Source organism: Oryx dammah, unplaced genomic scaffold (assembly GCF_014754425.2).
Source record: "Oryx dammah isolate SB20612 unplaced genomic scaffold, SCBI_Odam_1.1 HiC_scaffold_3, whole genome shotgun sequence".
In the NCBI taxonomy this organism is placed as follows: Eukaryota; Metazoa; Chordata; class Mammalia; order Artiodactyla; family Bovidae; genus Oryx; species Oryx dammah.
In genome coordinates this window covers 91,907,172-91,928,742 of record NW_024070187.1, presented here as the reverse complement: position 1 = coordinate 91,928,742, position 21,571 = coordinate 91,907,172, and the positions used below count along the sequence as shown (strand labels likewise).

The 21,571-nt window shown below is 40.7% G+C and overlaps 1 protein-coding gene across 1 annotated transcript in view; it reads right to left on the bottom strand.

The window, feature by feature from the left end:
• The window catches only part of FRAS1 (Fraser extracellular matrix complex subunit 1), a 507,275-nt gene that overhangs the window by 284,621 nt on the left and 201,083 nt on the right, over positions 1-21,571 (bottom strand). The window contains exons 4-6 of the mRNA XM_040237169.1: positions 20,525-20,617; positions 7,778-7,937; positions 5,207-5,340 (exon numbers count right to left, since the gene is read on the bottom strand). Of these exons, the coding sequence (XP_040093103.1) occupies positions 5,207-5,340; positions 7,778-7,937; positions 20,525-20,617 (387 nt within the window). The remainder of the gene's footprint in view (positions 1-5,206; positions 5,341-7,777; positions 7,938-20,524; positions 20,618-21,571) is intronic.

Genomic DNA, 21,571 nt, shown 5'->3' with positions numbered 1-21,571 from the left:
CATCAAAAAGGAGAACAGACAATCCCCTGCTACTGCCAAGAGGGGTCACAATGACCATTAGACTTTTGGTGGCCTTTCTCTGTTTTGTTAACCAAATAGAAATGAGAACCATCACTTCCTCTGAAGTCTCTGACTCTCAGTGCCAAACATAACATGGCTCGTCCCCACAGTGTGTGGCCACTACTATTTGAAGCTATCAGAGTGCCCACTGTAGCCTTCACTTCCCTCAATGCCTTTCTACATCTACTCAGAGCCCATAATGTAAAAAAAGAAACAAAAAGAAAGATAACAAAATGAATGGGAAATATGTGCACTGGGGGAGGTAGAGGAAGTGATAAAAAAAAGGGGATGAGGACACCCCAAATGTAAAGCACACAGTCCCCAAGAAACATGGTGAGAACTCTTGCAAACTAGAGATTATAGTTTTATGTTTCATGAATTCAAAATTTAAGAAAATTGGGCAGTGGAGACAGCAAAAAATCTGATCTCAGTACAGTAGAGCAACATTAAGTTAAAACTGGCCAGAGCCTTGGTCAAGGAAACACACACCTTTCTAAGCACTTAGACCTTTATTTTCTTGGGCTTCAAAATCACTGAGGACAGTGACTGCAGCCACACAATTAAAAGACATTTGCTCCTTGGGAGAAAAGCTGTGACAAACCTAGACAGCATATTAAAAAGCAGAGACTTCACCTGGCCAGCAAAGCTCTGTATAGTCAAAAGAATGGTTTTTCCAGTAGTCATGTATGGATGTGAGAGTTGGACCATAAAGAAGTCTGAACACCAAAGAATTGATGCTCTGGAGAAGGCGCTTGAGAGTCCCTTGGACTACAAGGAGATCAAACCAGTCAATCCTAAAGGAAATCAATGTTGAATATTCATTGGAAGGACTGATGCTGAAGCTGAAGCTCCAATACGTTAACCACCTGATGTGAAGAGCTGACTCACTGGAAAAGATCACAATGCTGGGAAAGATTAAAGCCAGGAGGAGATGGGGGTGATGGAGGATGAGATGGTTGGAGGGCATCACTGACTCAATGGACATGAGTTTGAGCAAACTCAGGGATATTGTCAAGGACAGGGAAGCCTGCTGTACTGCAGTTCATGGGGTTGCAAAGAGTCAGACATCACCTAGCGACTGAACAACAACAATGAACCCAAGAAGCAGGTATTAGCCAATTGCATGCTGCTTACTTTGCAGCTTTGAAGCACTGCGTATGAACAGATTTCTCTAAGGCTGAGCAAATAGAAAGAAAGGAACTTGGGGGAAAATCCTAAAGCGCAAGCGAAAAGTAATAATACTCTGAAGATTCACAGAAAGGGCAGGTTTCTGAAACCAACATACTGCAGGATCTCAAGTAAAAGATTTAAAAACCATTTTGCAACTTGAGTAAGGCAGAAGAAAATGCAGTCTTTATTAAAGAAGCAAAAAGCAATATAGAAAAAGAAAGCATTGGAATTTTAAAAAATTAGAAGAACCAATGATAAGAGAAAGAAGGAAGAATTAAAAGAAAATTAAAGAAATCATCAAATTAAAATCAATATGGAGGCAGGAAACACAAACTCAAGAAGCTCTCCCCATAATGCAGAGCAAAGACACAAAAGTGAAAATACTGAGGCAGAATATGACCAGTAATGAGGGGAGATGGTAGAGGAGCAGTCTAAGAATCATATGTGTTTCTGAGAACTGAGCATAATTGGAACAGACATGACTAATCAAGGCCAGAACTAAAGAAAACATTTCACACCTGGAATACAGACTGAAAGGGCTTCACAATATTCTAGGTAAAATATGTGAAAAGACACTTTCCTTAGAAATACCCTGGGGAAATGTCTTAATTATAAAGATAAAGAAACATCTTGCAAAAATTCAACAGAGTAAACTAATTGATATAACAGAAGAGAAAACAGACCCACCTTGGACTCCTCCAGGGCACTAAATTCCAGAATTCAGTGGAAAGGAGATTATAATCTCATTAAATTTTGGACCCCAACAAATAATCTTTCATGAGTGTAGGCAAATAGGAAATAATTCTGCAACACATCAGTGGCTCGAAAGACATAACAATTTTTCACCTTTTTAAGAAAATATCTGAAGATGAAGGTTAATTCACTTAGATTAATCAATATTGGGAATGGGAAAATGGTGGTATTGAAAAAAAAAAAGTGGTAATAGAGCCACAGGAAGAACTCTCATCGGAGTGAACAGATCATTTTAACAAGCCTACAAAAATATGAACAGAGGCCTCTGTTTACATGGCATCTGGACAAAAACTGGATGCAAGCAATTTCAGTGTGAATTTATACCACCCACCAAGGGAACAACCCCTTATTTGAACACAGGAATTACTCCTTTTATCAGAGATAATCACTAACTCCAAAAATCTGATTATAACTATGCAAATATATCCACATTTGCCTACCAAAAAATTGGAATGAATTTTTTAAAAATCTACTATGATGTTTTTGAATGGTACAAATATGGATGATCAGTTCCTTTACTGCTTTTTTCAAACGTTCCTTAATGAACACAGATTCCTTTTACAATTAAAAAAAAAACACTTTATTTTAAAAATCAAATTTTTTTAGAGCTCAACACATGGAAATATATTACTTCGATGAACTTTTTTTAAAAAAAATACTGAATGAGTTAACTCATATAAAATGCTTGCAATCATGATTGATGATGTTAGCAATTACTGTTTTGTGATTATTATTAGATGTAAACAACATGTGACTCATCATTTAGGGAGGCGATGTAGTGTAACAGGTAAAAATCAAAGTCAAGTGTGGTCTGTTGAAGTTGTAATGTCAAGCTGCCTAGGTTAGAAGCACAGATTCTTCCTAACGATGGTACCTTGAGCAGAGTATTTAAACTTTGTATCTCAGTTTTGTCTACTGCAACATGGGATGATAATAATAGCTTGTACTTCATAAGGTTGTTATGAAAATAAAAAAGATTTTAAATTAATGATTATCAAATAGTAAATACCCCAAATATGGGGATGGTGATGGTTAGATGGTGACAGTGATTACGTTTCCAACCAAGGTGCTAATTCTATCAGTTCAGTTCAGTCGCTCAGTAATGTCCAACTCTTTGTGACCCCATGGACTGCAGCATGCCAGGCTTCCCTGTCCATCACCAACTCCTGGAGTTTACTCAAACTCATGTCCATCAAGCCAGTGAATCCATACAACCATCTCATCCTTTGTCGTCCCTTTCTCTTGCCTTCAATCTTTCTCAGCATCAGGGTCTTTTCAAATGAGTCAGTTCTTCGCATCAGGTGGCCAAAGTATGGAGTTTCAGCTTCAGCATCAGTCCTTCCAAAGAATATTCAGGACTGATTTCCTTTAGGATTGACTGCCTCTTTATATCATCAGAACACCCAATGTTTTAATAGTGATATTAAATCAAGAAAACTGGTTTAAATAATCTGACAGTTGGGTATTTTTGAATGTCAAGGCAAAACTATAAACTTGATACAAGAGTGCTTAAAATCAATCTATTGTCAAGACTTCAGAATGCTTGCATAACAATTAGCTCTATATTATGGCAACAAATTTCATCTTTTTAAGTTAATCCATGCAAACTATAAGTTAGTACTCTTTGAAGCTAGAGTTTAGCATTTTAAAAAATGGGAACCAGCACTTTCTGGTATTCTAAGCTAACCCATGATATGCAGTCATTGTTGTTTTTAAAGACTTGAAGCAGAAGGTTCACAATGGAGTGTTTCCTCCTTCCCTTGTCCCACCTCCCTGATCGTAATGGTGGCAAACTGCTTAATTAAGCTTCTTACATAAAAGACTAAACCCTGGGATGTGTAAGTCAAAATGCTCCAACACTACAATATCTTTCAAATGTAAGCTATTCTGCAACTCTACCAAGAAGCTCATTTGCAATCTGAAAGCTAGGACAAGACTTCATGATGAATGGAGATATGTGATAATGCAATCTGGTCTTTCAATTAGATAAGTTTTTCCTTTATTTGGCATTTAGCATTTCCTGCCTAATCGCCTTTTGTCTACTTTTAAAAATACTGCCCAACTGTCACAATATGCAACGTTATTGATTTTGTTTTATTTGACACAAAGTACTGCTCTGTATCAATTGAATGCTGGCTTCCAGCTTTTTCTCAGATCAAAAATGAGCTATTTTTCAACTGGAGGCAAGCTCCTTTCATGGTTATCTGTCAACTGCCAAGGAACATCCATGGGAGCTACTGGAAGAATAAAAAACTACAAAATACCATGGATACAAAATTTATTTGCATTTGACTTTCTCCTGCAAATCTGTATCAAAGAGTCATGTTTTGAAAATCTGATCCGTTTGTTTGTTTGTTTTACTTTTAAAAAACACTTTTATAGAAGTTGAGCTCTGGCTATGTAAAGTCCTTTTTTTAAGGACTTTAAAAATAAGTAAACTAGTTTATTTTTAATTAAAGGATAACTGCTTTACAGTGTTGTGTTGGTTTCTACCAAATATCAACATGAATCAGCCAGAGGTCTACCCATGTCCCCTCCCACTCAAACATCCCTCCCACTTCCCCTCCCCCAATCCCAGGCCTCTAGACTGTCACATAGCCCCAGCTTGAGTTCCCTGAGTCATACAGCAAATTTCCATTGGCTATCTATTTTACATATGGTAATATATGTTTCCATGTTACTCTCTCCATACATCCCACCCTCTTCTCAGATCAGTTTTAAATGAAGAACAAGTTCCCACTATTTTAAACCTCCCCAGAAAAAACTCCTTTGGTAATTTGAAGCATTAAGAATTAAATCATGTACATCTGGATAATCAGGTTCAAAGAAACATCTATATGTCTTTAAAAAGCAGTCTGTACTTATATATTGACAAACAATAGCAATCCTATCATCTTACTGAATTTTCCAGATGTTTAGCTAGACATTTTTGGAACACCTGCAACTAGATTTTGGTGGCTCCTTTGTGTGTATCCTGAAGGCTCAGTTTCATTATGTAACAATTAGCTTAAATGACTGGTAATTAGGCCTATCTGTAGCTGTTAAGGGTAAAAGAAATGTCTCAGGGGTGGTCTCCAAAACTATAAGGAAAATAAAACAGCTTTTGCTTCTCGTTTTCAGTACTTGCGAGGCCTGCCTGCCATCATCTCAGAAGAGACTCCCGGTTCCCAAATAGTGAAGTCAACAGTCTGTGAAGGGTCCTTTCTGAGGCTGTCTTCCTTACCTGGTTACAAAACAGAGGTGGACACTGAGCTGCGAAGCACTGGGCGACCCCATTTCTACACACACACTTGGCGCACCGACTCAATGGCCAGTCCTCCCGGTCTTGAAACACACGGCCTTCGTAGGAACAGGATTCTGGAAGGTTAGAGCAATAAGGGTTACTGAGGGTGTTGCACAACCTAGATAGCATACTAAAAAGCAGAGACATTACTTTGCCAACAAAGGTCTGCCTAGTCAAAGCTATGGTTTTTCCAGGAGTCATATATGGGTGTGAGAGCTAAACTATAAAGAAAGCTGAGTGTTGAAGAATTGATGCTTTTGAAATGTGGTGATGGAGAAGACTCTTGAGAATATCTTGAACTGCAAGGAGATCCAACCAGCCCATCCTAAAGGAAATCAATACTGAGTGTTCATTGGAAGGACTGATGCTGAAGCTGAAACTCCAATACTTTGGCCACCTGATGTGAAGAGCTGACTCATTTGAAAAGACCCTGATGCTGGGAAAGATTGAAGACAGGAGGAGAAGGCGACGACAGAGGATGAGATGGTTGGATGGCATTACAACTCAATGGACATGAGTTTGGGTGAACTTCGGGAGTTGGTGATGGACAGGGAGGCCTGGCGTGCTGCAGTCCATGGGATCACAAAGAGTCAGACAGGACTGAGTGACTGAACTGAACTGCACCATGATCTCAGGGCTGGCTGCATCTATGCCAGTGCAGTCACACACAGTCTTGTGCTTTGGGGCACAGTGCAAACTAGGGGACCCTGGGCTTGGGGTATAGCTCTGGAGCCACTGTATGGAGTTCTTAACTTTCTCTCTGAGTTTCCTAAGTGAAGTCTGGTGGGACAGGTAGCTCTGCAAGGGGTTTGGAGCCTCAGTTCATGAATGGCCCTACCTCTCCCTGCCTCCTTTCCTTCCTGGGTTCTCAGGAGCCTGAGCCCAGATTTGTGCCCAGTGAAAGCTGCCACCCTCTACCTGTATTGGGGACCTGGGTACAGGTGCCTCAGGAGTGCACACACCCTAAGCACCAAATAGCAGGAGGGGTCTAGGGTGCCTGAGGAGGACTCACCCATCCAGCAAATATCCCCATGCCTAAGGGTGGGTGACATTAACAGCAAATTAAAAACATGACAGGCTGAGAAAGATCATGGAAGAAAAACCAAAGCTTCCCCACCCTGCTTTTTGAACTAGTGAAGTGAAGTCGCTCAGTCGTGTCTGACTCTTTGCGAGCCCAGGGACTGTAGCCTACCAGGTTCCTCCATTCATGGGATTTTCCAGGCAAGAGTACTGGAGTGGGTTGCCATTTCCTTCTCCAGGGAATCTTCCTGACCCAGGGATCGAACCAGGGTCTCCTGCATTGTAGGCAGGCGCTTTACTGTCTGAGCCACTGGGGAAGTCCTTTTTGAACAAAGGGCCCTGCATTTTTATTATGCACCCAGGAAATTATGGAGCTGGCACTGGCTGATCCTCCAATCTCTCCAGGCAAAATGGTTCCAATAGATTTTTCTCATAGAGAGTTAATAGAAATTCTCGTAAAATGTAAGAAAGGAGCCCACAGACCCAGACAGCCCACCCTCCACCCGATTCCTAAACACTGTGGTTGGAATATTTTTCCTTGCAGGCTTATCAGCCCAAAGTTGGCTGGCTGTCTCTTTCTGGTGGGTGACAACTGAAATGCAGGAGGAATGCACTCTACTTTCATCATTCCCTTACCATACTTTGCAATCCCCAGAAAGGTTCTCCAGGGTAAATGGTGGCCCGGAATGGAATAACTAGGAATCAGAAAGAAGCCAGAAGTCTTTTTAAAGAAAAAAGGCAAGATTACAATGTAGCTTCCAGGTACTACTTAAAAAGAGTAATTTGAGCTATTATACACCAGGAGAGAATATAATACAGCAATGACAATAATTTGTATTTGTCATGAAGTATATGCTACTTAATTATAAAAATGGAAAGGGATATATAACTCTAAAATGTAATAAAACGGTACTTGGTCCAAGCATAGATTCTAAGTAGAAGGCTGGAAGCACACGCCTGGCTTGCTGGGCTGTGCCTCGGTTCACAGGCAGGCATAATCTCTCCATCAAAGACACCATAAAGACAAATGAAATACTGCTTCCGGCTCAGTGTGTTTTGGAGAAAAACATGAAATCTTAAAGACCAGCCATCAGACTTAGTGTTGTGATACTACTGATACCCAGAAAAGTGATGTTTGTTCTTCTGTCCACCAAAAGCCATCGGAACTACCTGGGTCTTATGGAATCATATCAAAGGATCGGGTCCTTCCTCTTTTCCTTCTCAAGAGCTGGGAACACAAAGGGTTACATCTGGCCAAGACAAAATAATGAATCAGAGAGCCTCAGCACCCTGAGTTTGGAATGGAGCTTCAGGATTTGTTCCAACCTCACAGTTTACAACGTCATTCCCTGCCAAGTGGAAGGCTATGACTCGGTTCCAATAAGGAACGGGCTCAGGGATCTTTGAGCCACACACTAGGCAAGAAAGAGGAGGTGTCACCAGGTAAACCTCACAGGCAAAGAGGGTCTCTCTCTACGAGCTCATACTCACTCCCAGAGCCCACGCAGACTGGGCAGCAGCTCCCTTCGGGGATGACTTCCAGCTCCTGGCGTCCACACATCAGTGGTGGGCAGGGTTGGGGTTCGCATCGGACTTCCCCGTGAGTGCAAAAGCACATGCTGCAAGAGGAGGAGGCCCACGCTGTCCCGTGCTGGGTGCAAAGAAAAAGAAGGTTACTGTGAGAACACAGACTTGCATTTGAGCAAACAGAAACAAGCCTTCTCTTAAAGAAGTGAATGACGGAGCTCCGATAAGACGAAAGAAAGCTCTAGGCTTATAAGGGTGAAATCAGGGTTTGCAATATTCCAAGGCAGAGACCAATTTAGCAATTGATTTTTATTTTCCTTTTTAAAAACTTTATTTATTTTAAATGGAGGATAATTAATTTACAATATTGTGATGGGTTCTGCCATACATCCACATGAATTGGCCACAGGCATACATGTGGCCCTCTCCCTCCATGCACCTTCCTCCCCACCCCAGCCCTCCAGGTTGTCAGACCATAGGCTTTGGGTTCCCTGTGTCATACACCAAACTCCCACTGGCCATCTGTTTTATATATGCTAATGTATATGTTCTCAATGTTATTCTCTCACATCACCCCATCCTTTCCTTCTCCCACTGTGTCCAAAAGTCTGCCCTTTAGGATTGACAGTACCATCTTTCTAGATTCCATACATATGCGTTAATGTACAATATTTATCTTTCTCTAACTTCCTTCACCCTGTATAATAGGCTGTAGGTTCATCCACCTCATTAGAACTGACTCAAATGTATTCCTTTTCACAGCTGAGTAATATTTATCCTTAAGATTTTATGTTTGAAAATTCCAAAAAAGCACAACAATGAAAGAAAAATCACCCTAATCCCATTATTTAAAAAACTTCTATGAGGACCAAAGTAAAATGTGCACACATGCATCCATATTTACTGAATTCTTTACACTAGATACATTATCTTCAGCAGCTCTCACTCCGATTGTTTCTTTTTTTGCCTTTTACCCTGATGAGTGTCCACACTCCCGTCTTCTCTCTCCCTTCCCCCAGTCTTCTCTCTCTCTCCTATCCCAGATATCTTATGGTTCCAGGGAAGGTGGGATAGCCAGCAGAAAGCACCTGTCCAACCAGTTCTCCCACAAATTGTAGAGCCAACACACTCCTGGTGTGGGTGCCCATCTACACACATCAAATGTTCCTGGTCCACTTTAGGCTAGGACACCACATTCCCAAAGCTGGCACTGTACTGACGATCTAACATATCCATGCTTTGATACATAACATTTACTAACTACCAAAAGTATCTAAGGGCTTCCCTGGTGGCACAGATGGTGAAAAATCTGCCTGCAATGCAGAAGACCTGGGTTCGATCCCTGGGTTGAAGATCCCATGGAGAAGAGAATGGCTCCCATACCAGTACTCTTGCCGGAAATCCCACGGACAGAAGAGCCTGGCAGGCTACAGTCCCTGAGGTCGAAAAGAGTCGGACACAACTGAGCAACTAACACTTTTCAAAAGTATCTAAATAAGCCAAGCTCAGAGGGCAGTGGAGAATCTTGAATGTAAAAAGCTACAAATATGTCAATTGTTTGGGGAAGGAGCTGTCAAAATATATTATGTTCTCGATGGCAGAGTGGAATGACAGTGGCCTCTTAAAAGATGTATGCAAAAAAGTGAGCTTAATCAATAAAGTTTCCTCCTATAACATTTTCTTAAATAGTGCCTTCCTCTGCCTGTATTAAATGTAGTATATGATGAAATCTGATTCCACACAAATCATATATAGGCTTCTATTAAAAACATCCCACATTCTAGGTGCTCAGTCACCTAACTATAATCTGGGGATTTCAACTGGGGATGTCACTGAGAAGCATGGAAAATAAACATCCTCTTGCTACTCCTCAAGCCAGCATCCAAAATAATTATTCACCCTCTCTCAAACACAAAAGAACTCTGTCTTACCTAAACAAGTCACTATGCCTTTATTGTGCAAATTGCTGCCAGGTTGCAAGCCTGCCAAGTTTGACATTTGGGAATTACTAATAACCTGTGCTATTATTGTAACAATAATAGTAATAGGTTGTCACAGCCATCTAAATTTTTGGGAACCAAGTCCTCGCCTTACTATCATAAAGATTACTTTCCCAGGACCTACTGGGAGGACCAGAGGACAGAAACGTAAGGAATGTACTGAGTTGGATGAACCAAAGGTTTCCATGGAAGTATATGTGTTCTCGGATCACAACTCAGTTCTCCCTGCCTTGGGGACTATGAGTGTGTCACCTAATCTTTCTGAATTGCAGTTTCCTGGTAGAGAAACCTGAAATGGTATGAAGATAACCTACTCACTTGGCTACTATAAATGTTACATGAGGTAGTTGTTAAAGAGGCAGCAAGGGAAGTGGCAAGTAGGAGATGCTTAACCCTTTCCCCATGAGTCCATGGCTTCCCTATCCTTTTCACACCTATGTGCTGCCTGTGATCATGGCAACAGACCTGGATGCCAAGGCCAACTCCTCTCCCATCAATTTTTACTTCTCCTATAATTAAATATAAAACTTCAAATTTAGTACAGCATATAAATGAATGGGCAAGTCCACAACTGGCTAATAAACTGTTAGCTAATAAAACATAGCAGGCAATTGACCTTTATGCTTTAAAAGGCCTACGCATAAAAGCAAAGGAAGAAATGGTAGGAGAAAAACTGATACATTCTGATGAGTTAAACTGTTAAAAGTCAAATATATTGAATACATTGTAGAAAAATTTTAAAGGTAAATGACAAACATTTTTTTAATGCAGATTATATTAATTAGAATTATACTCTTATATATAAAACCATTTACAAGCAATAAGAAGAGACTGGAGGTGAGATCAAAATGATAGAGTAGGCAGATTCTGAGCTCACTTCCTCCCATGGACACATCAAAACTGCAACTACATAAAACAGAACAACTCTCTTTAAGAAAAACCTGCAGGCTAGCAGAACAGCTCTTCTACAATTAAGGATATAAATAAAAAACCTCATCAAGATGGGTAGGCGGGGACACATACCCCTGGAAAGGAACCCAAAAGAAGAATGGAATATCACAAACTTGAAGGACCTCCCCAAGGAGTGAGGAATTCAAGCTCTACACTGGGTCCCATAGCCCTGGGACCTGCTCTGGAAAGATGAGGCCCCAAAACTGGATTTGAAAACCCATGAGATGGACATCTATGAAAGCCAGAGAACTATAGGAAACCAAGACTCCCCCTTAAGGGCTTGTGCACAAACTTACTCTCTCTGAGTCCCAGCACAGTGGCAGCAGTTTGAAAAGCTGCCATTCTAGTCAGCCTGCTAAGGCAGCCCCTGCCCACCCTCGAGCCTGGGCCCACTCCAACTCTAACCATCCCACCAACATGGCAACCCCAATCCAGACCAGGAGAACCATGGCTGGTATCCACTTCAGCTCCAGGCATCTTGCCAGGGATGCCTCAGCCCAGCCTCAGTTCAGTTCAGTTCAGTCGCTCAGTCATGTCCGACTCTTTGAGACCCCATGAATCGCAGCACGCCAGGCCTCCCTGTCCATCACCATCTCCCGGAGTTCACTCAGACTCACATCCATAGAGTCAGTGATGCCATCCAGCTATCTCATCCTCGGTCGTCCCCTTCTCCTCCTGCCCCCAATCCCTCCCAGCATCAGAGTCTTTTCAATGAGTCAACTCTTCGCATGAGGTGGCCAAAGTACTAGAGTTTCAGCTTCAGCATCATTCCCTCCAAAGAAATCCCAGGGCTGATCTCCTTCAGAATGGACTGGTTGGATCTCCTTGCAGTTCAAGGGACTCTCAAGAGTCTTCTCCAGCACCACAGTTCAAAAGCATCAATTCTTCGGTGCTCAGCTTTCTTCACAGTCCAACTCTCACATCCATACATGACCACTGGAAAAACCACAGCCTTGACTAGAAGCAACTTTGTTGGCAAAGTAATGTCTCTGCTTTTCAATATGCTTTCTAGGTTGGTCATAACTTTTCTTCCAAGGAGTAAGCGTCTTAATTTCATGGCTGTAATCACCATCTGCAGTGATTTTGGAGCCCAAAAAAATAAAGTCTGACACTGCTTCCACTGTTTCCCCATCTATTTCCCGTGAAGTGATGGGACCAGATGCCATGATCTTCGTTTTCTGAATGTTGAGCTTTAAGTCAACTTTTTCAGTTTCCACTTTCACTTTCATCAAGAGGCTTTTTAGTTCCTCTTCACGTTCTGCCATAAGGGTGGTGTCATCTGCATATCTGAGGTTATTGGTATTTCTCCCTTAAACCCACCCCACCCCTTCTGCTCCACCCCTAACTGGCCTGTCAAGGCCACCCAACACATAAAACCTACATTGGAAACACTTCTACACAAGACCACAGCTCCAAGAGCAGGAGAGATAACAGTTTCACCTAATTCACAGGAACAGACACAGAAAATCAAATGAAATGAGCACATAGAGGAATTTGTTCCAAAGGAAAGAATGAGATAAAACCCCAGGGGGAAAAAAACTCTAATGAAATAAAGGTAAGTATATTACCTGATGGTAATTTACCTCCCTGGTGGTAGAGGTTAAAGCGTCTGCCTCCAATGCGGGACACCTGGGTTTGATCCCTGGGTTGGGAAGATCCCCTGGAGAAGGAAATGGCAACCCACTCCAGTATTCTTGCCTGGAGAATCCCATGGATGTAGGAACCTGGTAGGCTACAGTCCATGGGATCACAAAGAGTCGGACACGACTGAGCGACTTCACCTTACCTTACCTTACCTAAATTGCCTGATAAAGAATTCAAAAATTTGAATTCTCTATTACAAGCATCATAAAGATGCTTATAGAAATTAGGAGAAGAATAGCAGAAAACAGTGAAAACTTCAACAAAAAGTTAGAAAATATAAAAAAGAAACAATCAGAACTGAGGAATACCATAGCTAAAATGAAAAATACACTAGAGGGTGTCAAGAGCACTAGATGATATGGAAGAATACATAAGGAACATGAAAGACTAATAGAAATCACCCAATCACTACAGCAAAAAAAAAAAAAAAAAAAAAGAAGAATTTTTTAAGATGAGGATAATTTAAGACAGTATCAAGCACACCAACATTTGTATTATCAGGGTCTCAGAAGGAGGAGAGAGAAATAAAGGGGCAGATAACTTACCTGAAGAAACAATGGCTGTAATTTCCCTAACATGGGGAAGGAAATAGCCTCAAACAATATGAATCCAAAGAGATCTACACCAAGACATATCATAATTAATGCAGCAAAAGATAGAGAATTTTAAAGGAAGCAAGAGGCATACAATGCATAATACTCAAGAGAAATCCCATAAGGCTATCAATTTATTTTTCAACAGAAACTTGGCAGGACATAAAGGAGTGGTGTGATATATTTAAAGTACTGAAAGGAAAAAACTTATAACCAAAAATACTTGATACCAAGGCTATCATTCAGGATTGAAGGCAAGATAAAGTGTTTCCCAAACAAGCAAAAATTAAGGGTCCATCACCTCTAAACTGGCCCTACAAAAAGTGCTAAAGGATCTTCTTTAGAAGTAAAGATTATAACTAGAAACAAGAAAACATATGAACAAAAAAGTCTCATTGGTAAAGGCATATACATGGTAAAGGCATATACATAGTAAAGCCAAAAGATCAACTACTTGAAAAGCAAGTAAAATTAAATAAACAAAAATTGGAAAATCAACCATAACTACAATTTGTAGTTAAAAAATAGAGTAAAAAATGTAAAATATGACATTAAAAACATAAAACATGTTGCAGGGGAAGTAAAAATCTAGTGTTTTTAGAATGTGTTCAAACTTAAGTGACTATCAGCTTAAAACCAACATATTTGTAAACCATACAGCTGATATGGGGTTAATATCCAAAACATATACATATACAGAACATATACAACTCAATATTTAAAAATCCAATTAAAAAATGGGAAGAGGACCTGAATATTCATTTTTCTAAAGAATGATGCAAAGATAGCCAACAGGATGGTGAAAAGATGCATGGCACCACTAGTCATGAGGGAAATGCAAATCAAAACCACAATGAGATAGTACCTCACACCTGACAGAATGACTATTATCAAAAAGACAAGAAGTAACAAGTGTTGGCAAGGATATAAAGAAAAGGGAACCCACATGTAATGTTGGAAGGAATGTAGCTGATATAGTTATTATGGAAAACAGTGTGGAGATTTAACTTTTGAGGGAAAATTACAAATAAAACTACCATATGATTCAATAATTCCACTTTTGGTATTTATCTGAAGAAAACAAAAACACAGATATATGCACTCTAATGTTCATATCATTGGAACATTATTAATGACAAGATATGGAAGCAACCTAAGTGTCTATCAGGAGACGAATGGATAAAGAAGCTGTCACACTCACACACACACACACACACACACACAAATATTACTCAGCCATAAAAAATGAAATTTTGCCACTTGCAAAAACATGGATAGACCTAGAGGCTAATTATGCTTAGTGAGATAAGTTTGATAGAGAAAAACAAATACTGTATGATTTCACTAATATTAATATATGGAATCTAAAAAGTAAAACAAAAGAATAAACAAAACCAAACAGAAGCAGACTCAGAGATACAGAGAACAAGCAGGTGGTCATCAGCGCAGAGGGAGTATGGGAGAACGGGTGAAAGAGGCAACGGGGATTAAGAAGTACAAACTTCCAGTTATGCTAATAAAATAAATAACTCATAGGGACATAATGTACAGCATAGGAATGTAGTCAATAATACCGAAATAACTTTGTATGGTGACAAATGGTAACTAGACTCACAGTAGTGATCGTTTTGTGATATATAAAAATATTGAATCACTTTGTTGTGCATGTGAAACTAATACTATATTGTAAGTACACTGTACTATATTTCTTAAAAAAGAAATAAAATCCCAGTGAAAAAAAATAGCAACAAGCTTATAGAATAGTCAACTTAAATATAGAACTTTATTAACTACAAAGAAATATTAATAAAATTAAATGATATATTTTAATATCAGATATAGGAAGTGTTTAAAATTCACAGTAGCTATTGTTAGTAAAGCTGCAGTGGAATGGGACTCTCCTACACAGAGACTTGTCTCATGATAGCACCTGGAACAACTCTGCCAGGCAGCAACTACCCTAGGTAATCAGACTTGAAAAAAAGCTGTACTATTGGTAATATTCCCACTGCATTTATCTTTACAAGGAGACAACTTAAAATTGAATTTTAATGACCGTAGATGTCACAGCTTCAATACTCAAACTCTTTAGATGCTTTGACCTACTAATTTCACTTTTAAGAAGTTATCTGAAGAAAATGATCAATGACACACAAAAAAGTTTGAATACAAAGAATTCCATCTCATTGTTCATTACAGTGAAACTGAAAATATTTTAGTGAATATTGGAAGCTACCCAAAAGCCTAATAATAGGCACATAATAAATATAAATTATATGTTCTAATAATAAAAAATAAATAAATAATAATAATAAACCACATTCTCCAAGAGTATGCTGGGGAATTATTTACTGCATGTTATATAAAAATTAAGCCATAAACTGCACACAGAGTATAATTACAATTATGTGAAACCATGTATATCTCTATCAATCTACCCATCCATATTCACTACCATCTCCCCGCCCCCCACCAAAAAAAACAACTGAGGAAACAATAGTGGTTTTCATAGTTGGAGATAACTAGTGGATTTTTTTTTCTGTTTGCATATTTTTCCCACATTTTCACCAATAAACTAACACTCACTTTGTCATCAGAGAGCAGAAGTACTGTTTAAAATATCTAATAAATCATTTATATATCTTAAACAAGTAAAATTTGAAAGCATCTTATCAAGTAATTAGAAGTGAACATCTTTATCCTACTAAAAGTTAAGAGATTGCTTCTAAACATCCAGACATTAAAAACAAGAGCTCATTTCTGTTACTACTGAGAAACACTAGCTGTCATTTCTCAAACATTTGCAGTCATACCACCTCTCAGACTGAGACCACAAAAATTAATTATAATAACAACCTGTCAATCACCAAAGTGTTTTCAACTTTAAGGCGAGAGGGCTATATTAGCTCATCTCTTTGGTACCTTCAAGCTCTCCAATGATGTGAATCTATTATCTATCTCAAGAGACATAAAATTTAAGCAACGGATTCTCCCTTCACAATAAGCTTGAGAATTATGGGGATAACAAAGAACATTTGTCAGGGTGATTCCACTCTTGATGTCAAAGCCACAGAAGCCAGACAGTGATCCAAACTGAACAGAATGATGGAGAAGAATTACTCTCACCTCTCTGAGAAAAGTCACCTTCACTTTCATCTCCTACTCCTATTCCTAAATCAGTGACACCTTTCTCACCAGAAGGAGACCAAGATCAAGGAGTTTGATACATGCTGATAGATAGCTAGATCATAGGTAGATAGAGAAGTAGGCAGATAGATGGTAGATGGATAGATAGATAGACAGAAAGATAGATGGATAGATAGATGACAGATAGGGGACAGATATTAATAGATGATAGATAAACATATTTTTTGAATCTCACTGTGTTCTCTATAGTCACAAATGTTTTAATTTTCATGAGCACAGTTAACAGCAAAGAAAGCTCTGTAAAATCAAGAAATAATGCATATACAAAGCAATGCTCCTGTAAGACCTGTGTTGTAGCTGTACCATCCCAACATCATTAATAGCTTTCAGAAACATGAGACTTTGACACTGGGCAAAAGCACATTCTGCAGACAACATCTTAGACATATTCTTTTGCATAGCCAAATAACAAGTCGGGTTGGCTGTTGACTTAAGTCCAAAGGAAAGATATGGTCATAAAGTATTTGCCTGGCTTACAGACAGAACAAAAAAATAATTTTTCTTTATATAATTTGTTCCTGTTATGATGTTATAGATCCAGAATACTAAATATCTGGGGATGTTTGGTGCATATTGTAACTACATCCTCTACTTTGATGAAAACAAGGCTGCAGAATTCAATATTCATCTCTTCCCTCACACACATAAATTAGATCTCCTTTTAGCCTCACAGCCAGGCAAAGCAAGCAGACTTCTTCCACGCTCCTGTGCTCAATCAGATGCGGGCACTGGGGCATTACCACCTGCCACTTTTCTTTTTCAGCAAGTCTCCAAGCACCATCTTCTCAGATAGGACATTATCTGGTGCTGAGATCAAATTAGTAAAGAGGAAAAGAAAGAGGTTAAGGTCCTTTCTCCTCCTTTCCACAAGCTAATTTGTGGGGAAAAGACCAGGGAAAAAGCATTCCAACACTCTAGGAAAACATATTTCAGGCTTGTCTCCCTAACTGGTTGGCAAGGCTGGGCAGAGATCCAAAAGCTAATTTGAAAGGATAGCTTTGGGAGGTCATGGATGAAACAGTCTTCCCAAATGCTGACTGTAATAAGCCCATGCAAAACTCTTAAATAACCTGGAGTCGGCCAAAAGGCTCAAGTGTTTTTCTCACTCCAAGGAAGATGTGGGGGCTTGTCTGGACTTGCTGGAACACCAGCCCACGATGCCAGAAAAAGAGGTCCCCTCATGAGGCGAAGTTGTTTCATTAAAGGTGGCCTTGTCGTGCCACCCTGAGCTCAACCCAGTCTTGATTCTCCTTCCGTTCAACTATTCTCTGGGGATGGCATTGCTGTAAGAGATTCTCTTCCTGCTACACTTACTCTACCCTAAAGCCACTTCTAAATCTCTTTTTCAGGGAAAAGCTTCCACTTCACCACTGCAAAGCTCTCAAAACATCAGGCTATTTTATATCTACAGGGAGAGAGACTCCATAACCCGCCCTATGGGATGCAAGCCAGAGGCTAAAGAGAGGATTACCGACGTTCAACAGGAGAAGCAGTGCTCTGGAAACTGCTTTCTAAAAGAAGCCAAGGGAGCAAAACAGAAAAGGCTCCAAGATTCAGGAACAATCCTAGTGATGCAAGTGACAAGGGGAGATTCAGACCCAACACAGACAGGCATTTAACCCACTCAAGGAAATGAATAACATTAAGAAGGATTTGGCAAGCATCTAAAAAGGTGAAGAGAGGAAAGAAGAACAGAAAGACAAGAAACATGATCATTTTAAATTGATTAAAACTGAAAGTAGAGGATTTTATCTCAACTTTAAAAAAGCCGTTCTTTTATTTCTATTTGGAGAAGTAAACCACTAGGGATTTGTTTTTCTCCTTCAAACTACAGTTCCTGAAATCCAGCCTTCTTCTCAGTTACATTAAGTTGCAGAAATATAATTATAACACTTTCCGGGGGAGTAGATTCTAAAAGTTGCATATGGGAAAACAAGCATGCACGCTGTCTTACCCAGTTTAGAGCTTTCCGTGTGCTGTGTTAGAAGAGAGGGGTGAATTGCAAGGGAGGCGGGGAGAAAAAGGACTTTCAAAACTCTTCCTGAAAAAGTAGAAGGTCAAGCAGGTTTCTAACTAACCCATCTGCAGATCTGTGGTCCTTGAGCCCCCCGCCAAACAGGTCAGGTGGTCAAAGATCAACGTGCCTGTGGGACAAGGATATGGATAAGCTGGAGCAGGATTTACTCATTGTTTAAGTCTTGATGTTTATTGAGCACCTACTCTGGGAAAAGTTCAGTGCCAAGAGTCAGGTTAGGTGGGAGGTAAGGAAGATCACTGTGAAGGTACACAAAATATTGTCAATGTTCTCAGAAATCTTAAATCAAGAAAAGAAGATCTCACAAGTGCGAGAACAGAAGACAAGCAAGCAAATGACAAGTGAGAGGCTATGCAGAGAGTCATTGAGCTCTGCTGTCCCAAGTCCCTGGTACTCCCTCTTACTTGAGATGTTTGCTGTTCCTCCAGATCCTGGACTTATTTTACATCCTAGGGCTCCCTCACTTGAAAAGTTCAGCTTGGGAGTTTTGACCTTGATCCATACACCTGTTCCAATCATTATGAACTTTCGTTAATTCCAACACCAGCCTGCCCTGCAGCACCTTCCATTTCACAGGAGGTCCTCTAGTGTGGTTTCCACCACCCTACATAACACTGAATCGCATGCATGCATGCTCAGTTGCTTCAGTCATGTTCAACTCTTTGTGACCCTATGGACTGTAGCCCACCAGGCTCTTCTGTCCTTGGAATTCTCCAGGCAAGAACACTGGAGTGGGTTTCCATGCCCTCCTCCAGGGATCTTTGCCACCCATGGATCAAACCCGCATCTCCTGCACTACAAGCAGATTCTTTACTGCTGAGCCCACCAGGGAAGCCCCAAATCAAGCAGCACAGGGTGACACATGGTATGAAGACACAGATCCCACCATTCGGATCACACACCATGCTATTATTCAGCACCATACTGTGCTGATGTGAAAGAGTGGCTTCCTCGGGTGATGTGGAGCCAGTGGCTAAGTGAGGTGATCCTGTCCCAGGGGAATGGGCACTGTCCCCACTGAGTTTTAGGTATGCACCCCGAATAGCAGCCGAGACTAGGTATATCAATTCTGGCTAACCTATGCTCTCTGCTGAAAGGGTAGAGACACTAACTTGGAGAAAGTTTTGTATGAGGTGGAAGATGAAGATTAAAGCAAAAAGTGTCTTTCTATCACACTCAGCTTCACCTGCTGCCTCAGGGGAGTATGCCAGCATGAATGGAGATGAACTGTAGCCACCATTTTCAAAATTTCTATTATAGTCCTTGCAATGGTCCTTTTAAACCAGTATTTAATATCTCTAAGCTAATCTTGCAGGATCTGGAATGAGAAAGTGTAATAAAAGAACTTGAGGGTTGATTCCTAGTATTGTGGTGCTATGGACTTCCCAGGTAGCCCCAGTGGTAAAGAACTCTCCTGCCAATGCAGGAGACTTAAGAGACTCGGGTTTGACTGCTGAGTCAGGAAGTTCCCCTGGAGGAGGGCATTCTCCCCTGGAGAATCTTATGGACCGAGGAGCCTGGCAGGCTACAGTCCATACGGTTGCACAGAGTCGGACACGATTGAATCAACTTAGCATGCATGCACTGTGGTCCTAAATGAGGGGAGTGGGCATTTTCATTTTGCCCCTCTCCCCAGGGGAAAGACGGCCACACCTACAGACAGTTCTGGTTGTCAGGACTGCAGAGGATACTAACAGGTGATGGGTACAGAGAGGCTGGAGATGATGCTAACCATCCAATACTGCAAAGGATGGTCCTCATCACAAAGCCTAATGTGTGCATAGTGCTGAAGTTTACGAACTCCACACTGAATGAGGAGTCAGAAGTCCAGGGCTCTAGGCCAAGTTACACCACCTGTGGGTAACACATGCGGCCAGTGTCTTCCATTCTTTGCAATCCAACTCTTCCATCTTTAACACAGGAGTCATCTACTCAGGGCTGTTCATAAAATCAAGTGAAAAATTTATGTGGTACACAAAAGCAAGGTGGCCTTTTATTATTCAGCATTACAACTTCTTCATCATCAACATTCTCAGACTACCTTTTAGACAGACACAAATTCAATCAGCAAATATTTACCTGGGCCTCTGAAATAAATAGGATAGTTTTAATCTTATCCAAGAAACCTAAGTGCCCACGGAAAGTCAAATAAGCCTGAGGTCCTCCCTAGCCCAAACAAAGGAGAAAAAAATCCTCTCTTGTCAACACAAGTTTAGCATTCAGCTTTCCTTTGTCAATGATCTATAGACAAGGAATCAACCACAGGTTAGAAAATACTTACCCCATGAATTTTCTTTTCATGATGGCAAGATCCAGGCATCCTTGGCACACATTCGGGGCAGCACTGGTTGGCGGGTATTTGAAGCACTTCCCCCTGAACATTTAAAAGCAGCTCAGTGTAAAATAGCAGCAGTGAACACAGTCATATCGAATTCAATAAATCTCATGAGTTGCCACGGGTGACAACAATAACAAGGATAACCAGAACACACTAACAAAAAGGACTCTCTGTCATGATGAGCTTCTCTCAAAGCTACTGAGCCCCGTTGTGAAAGTGGGTTCCTTGAAAATGGTCTACACCTTTTCACATGTAATGAAGGATTTTCTTCACTAGAAACATAGAAATGCTCCACGTGAGTGTCAGACCAGAAAAGCAGTTGGGGGTGATAGAAGAGCTGTATTTCCCTGTAACGGAGAAGACTTGGGCGGCATTAGCCACCGAGTTGGCAGGTCTTCTAACATGTTATAGAGGTCTTATGGAGCCAGCAACGGGAGGGCTGTGGGGAGGAGGGGAGGAGAGGGGGAGGGGGAGCTGGAGTTCTAATGTTGACTTTTACCTGCGGCAGAGTTGCAAAGCGCAAGGGGCAGGTGACAGAAGGACAGAGCTGGGAGAGGAAACAGCATCTCTGGGGAGGTATCACATGTACTGCGGGTATCCGGCTAGAATTCCTGGGCTCCAAGAAAGATCTACATTGTTTAGCAAGGCCTCTGCTATTGCAATTGTGTTTCTTATCAATACGTGATGCTTTCAAGAGAATAGACATCCATATGATACCCCAAGATTTACTGGGAAGTTGTCACATGTTAACTAACCATCTATTTGGCACTGTGAAGGATCTGTTTATCTAAGAAGATTAAAACTGTGGCACGTATGTGGGGTTTTGGGGCTTAAGGATCCTTCTAGACCCGCTGGGGACTTTCCTGGAGGTCAGTGGTTAAGAGTTTGTGCTTCCAATGCAGAGGTCACGGGTTCAATTCATGGTCAGGGAACAAAGATCCCACATGCCACATGGCATGACCCCCCTACACAAAATAATAGCCTTCTAGA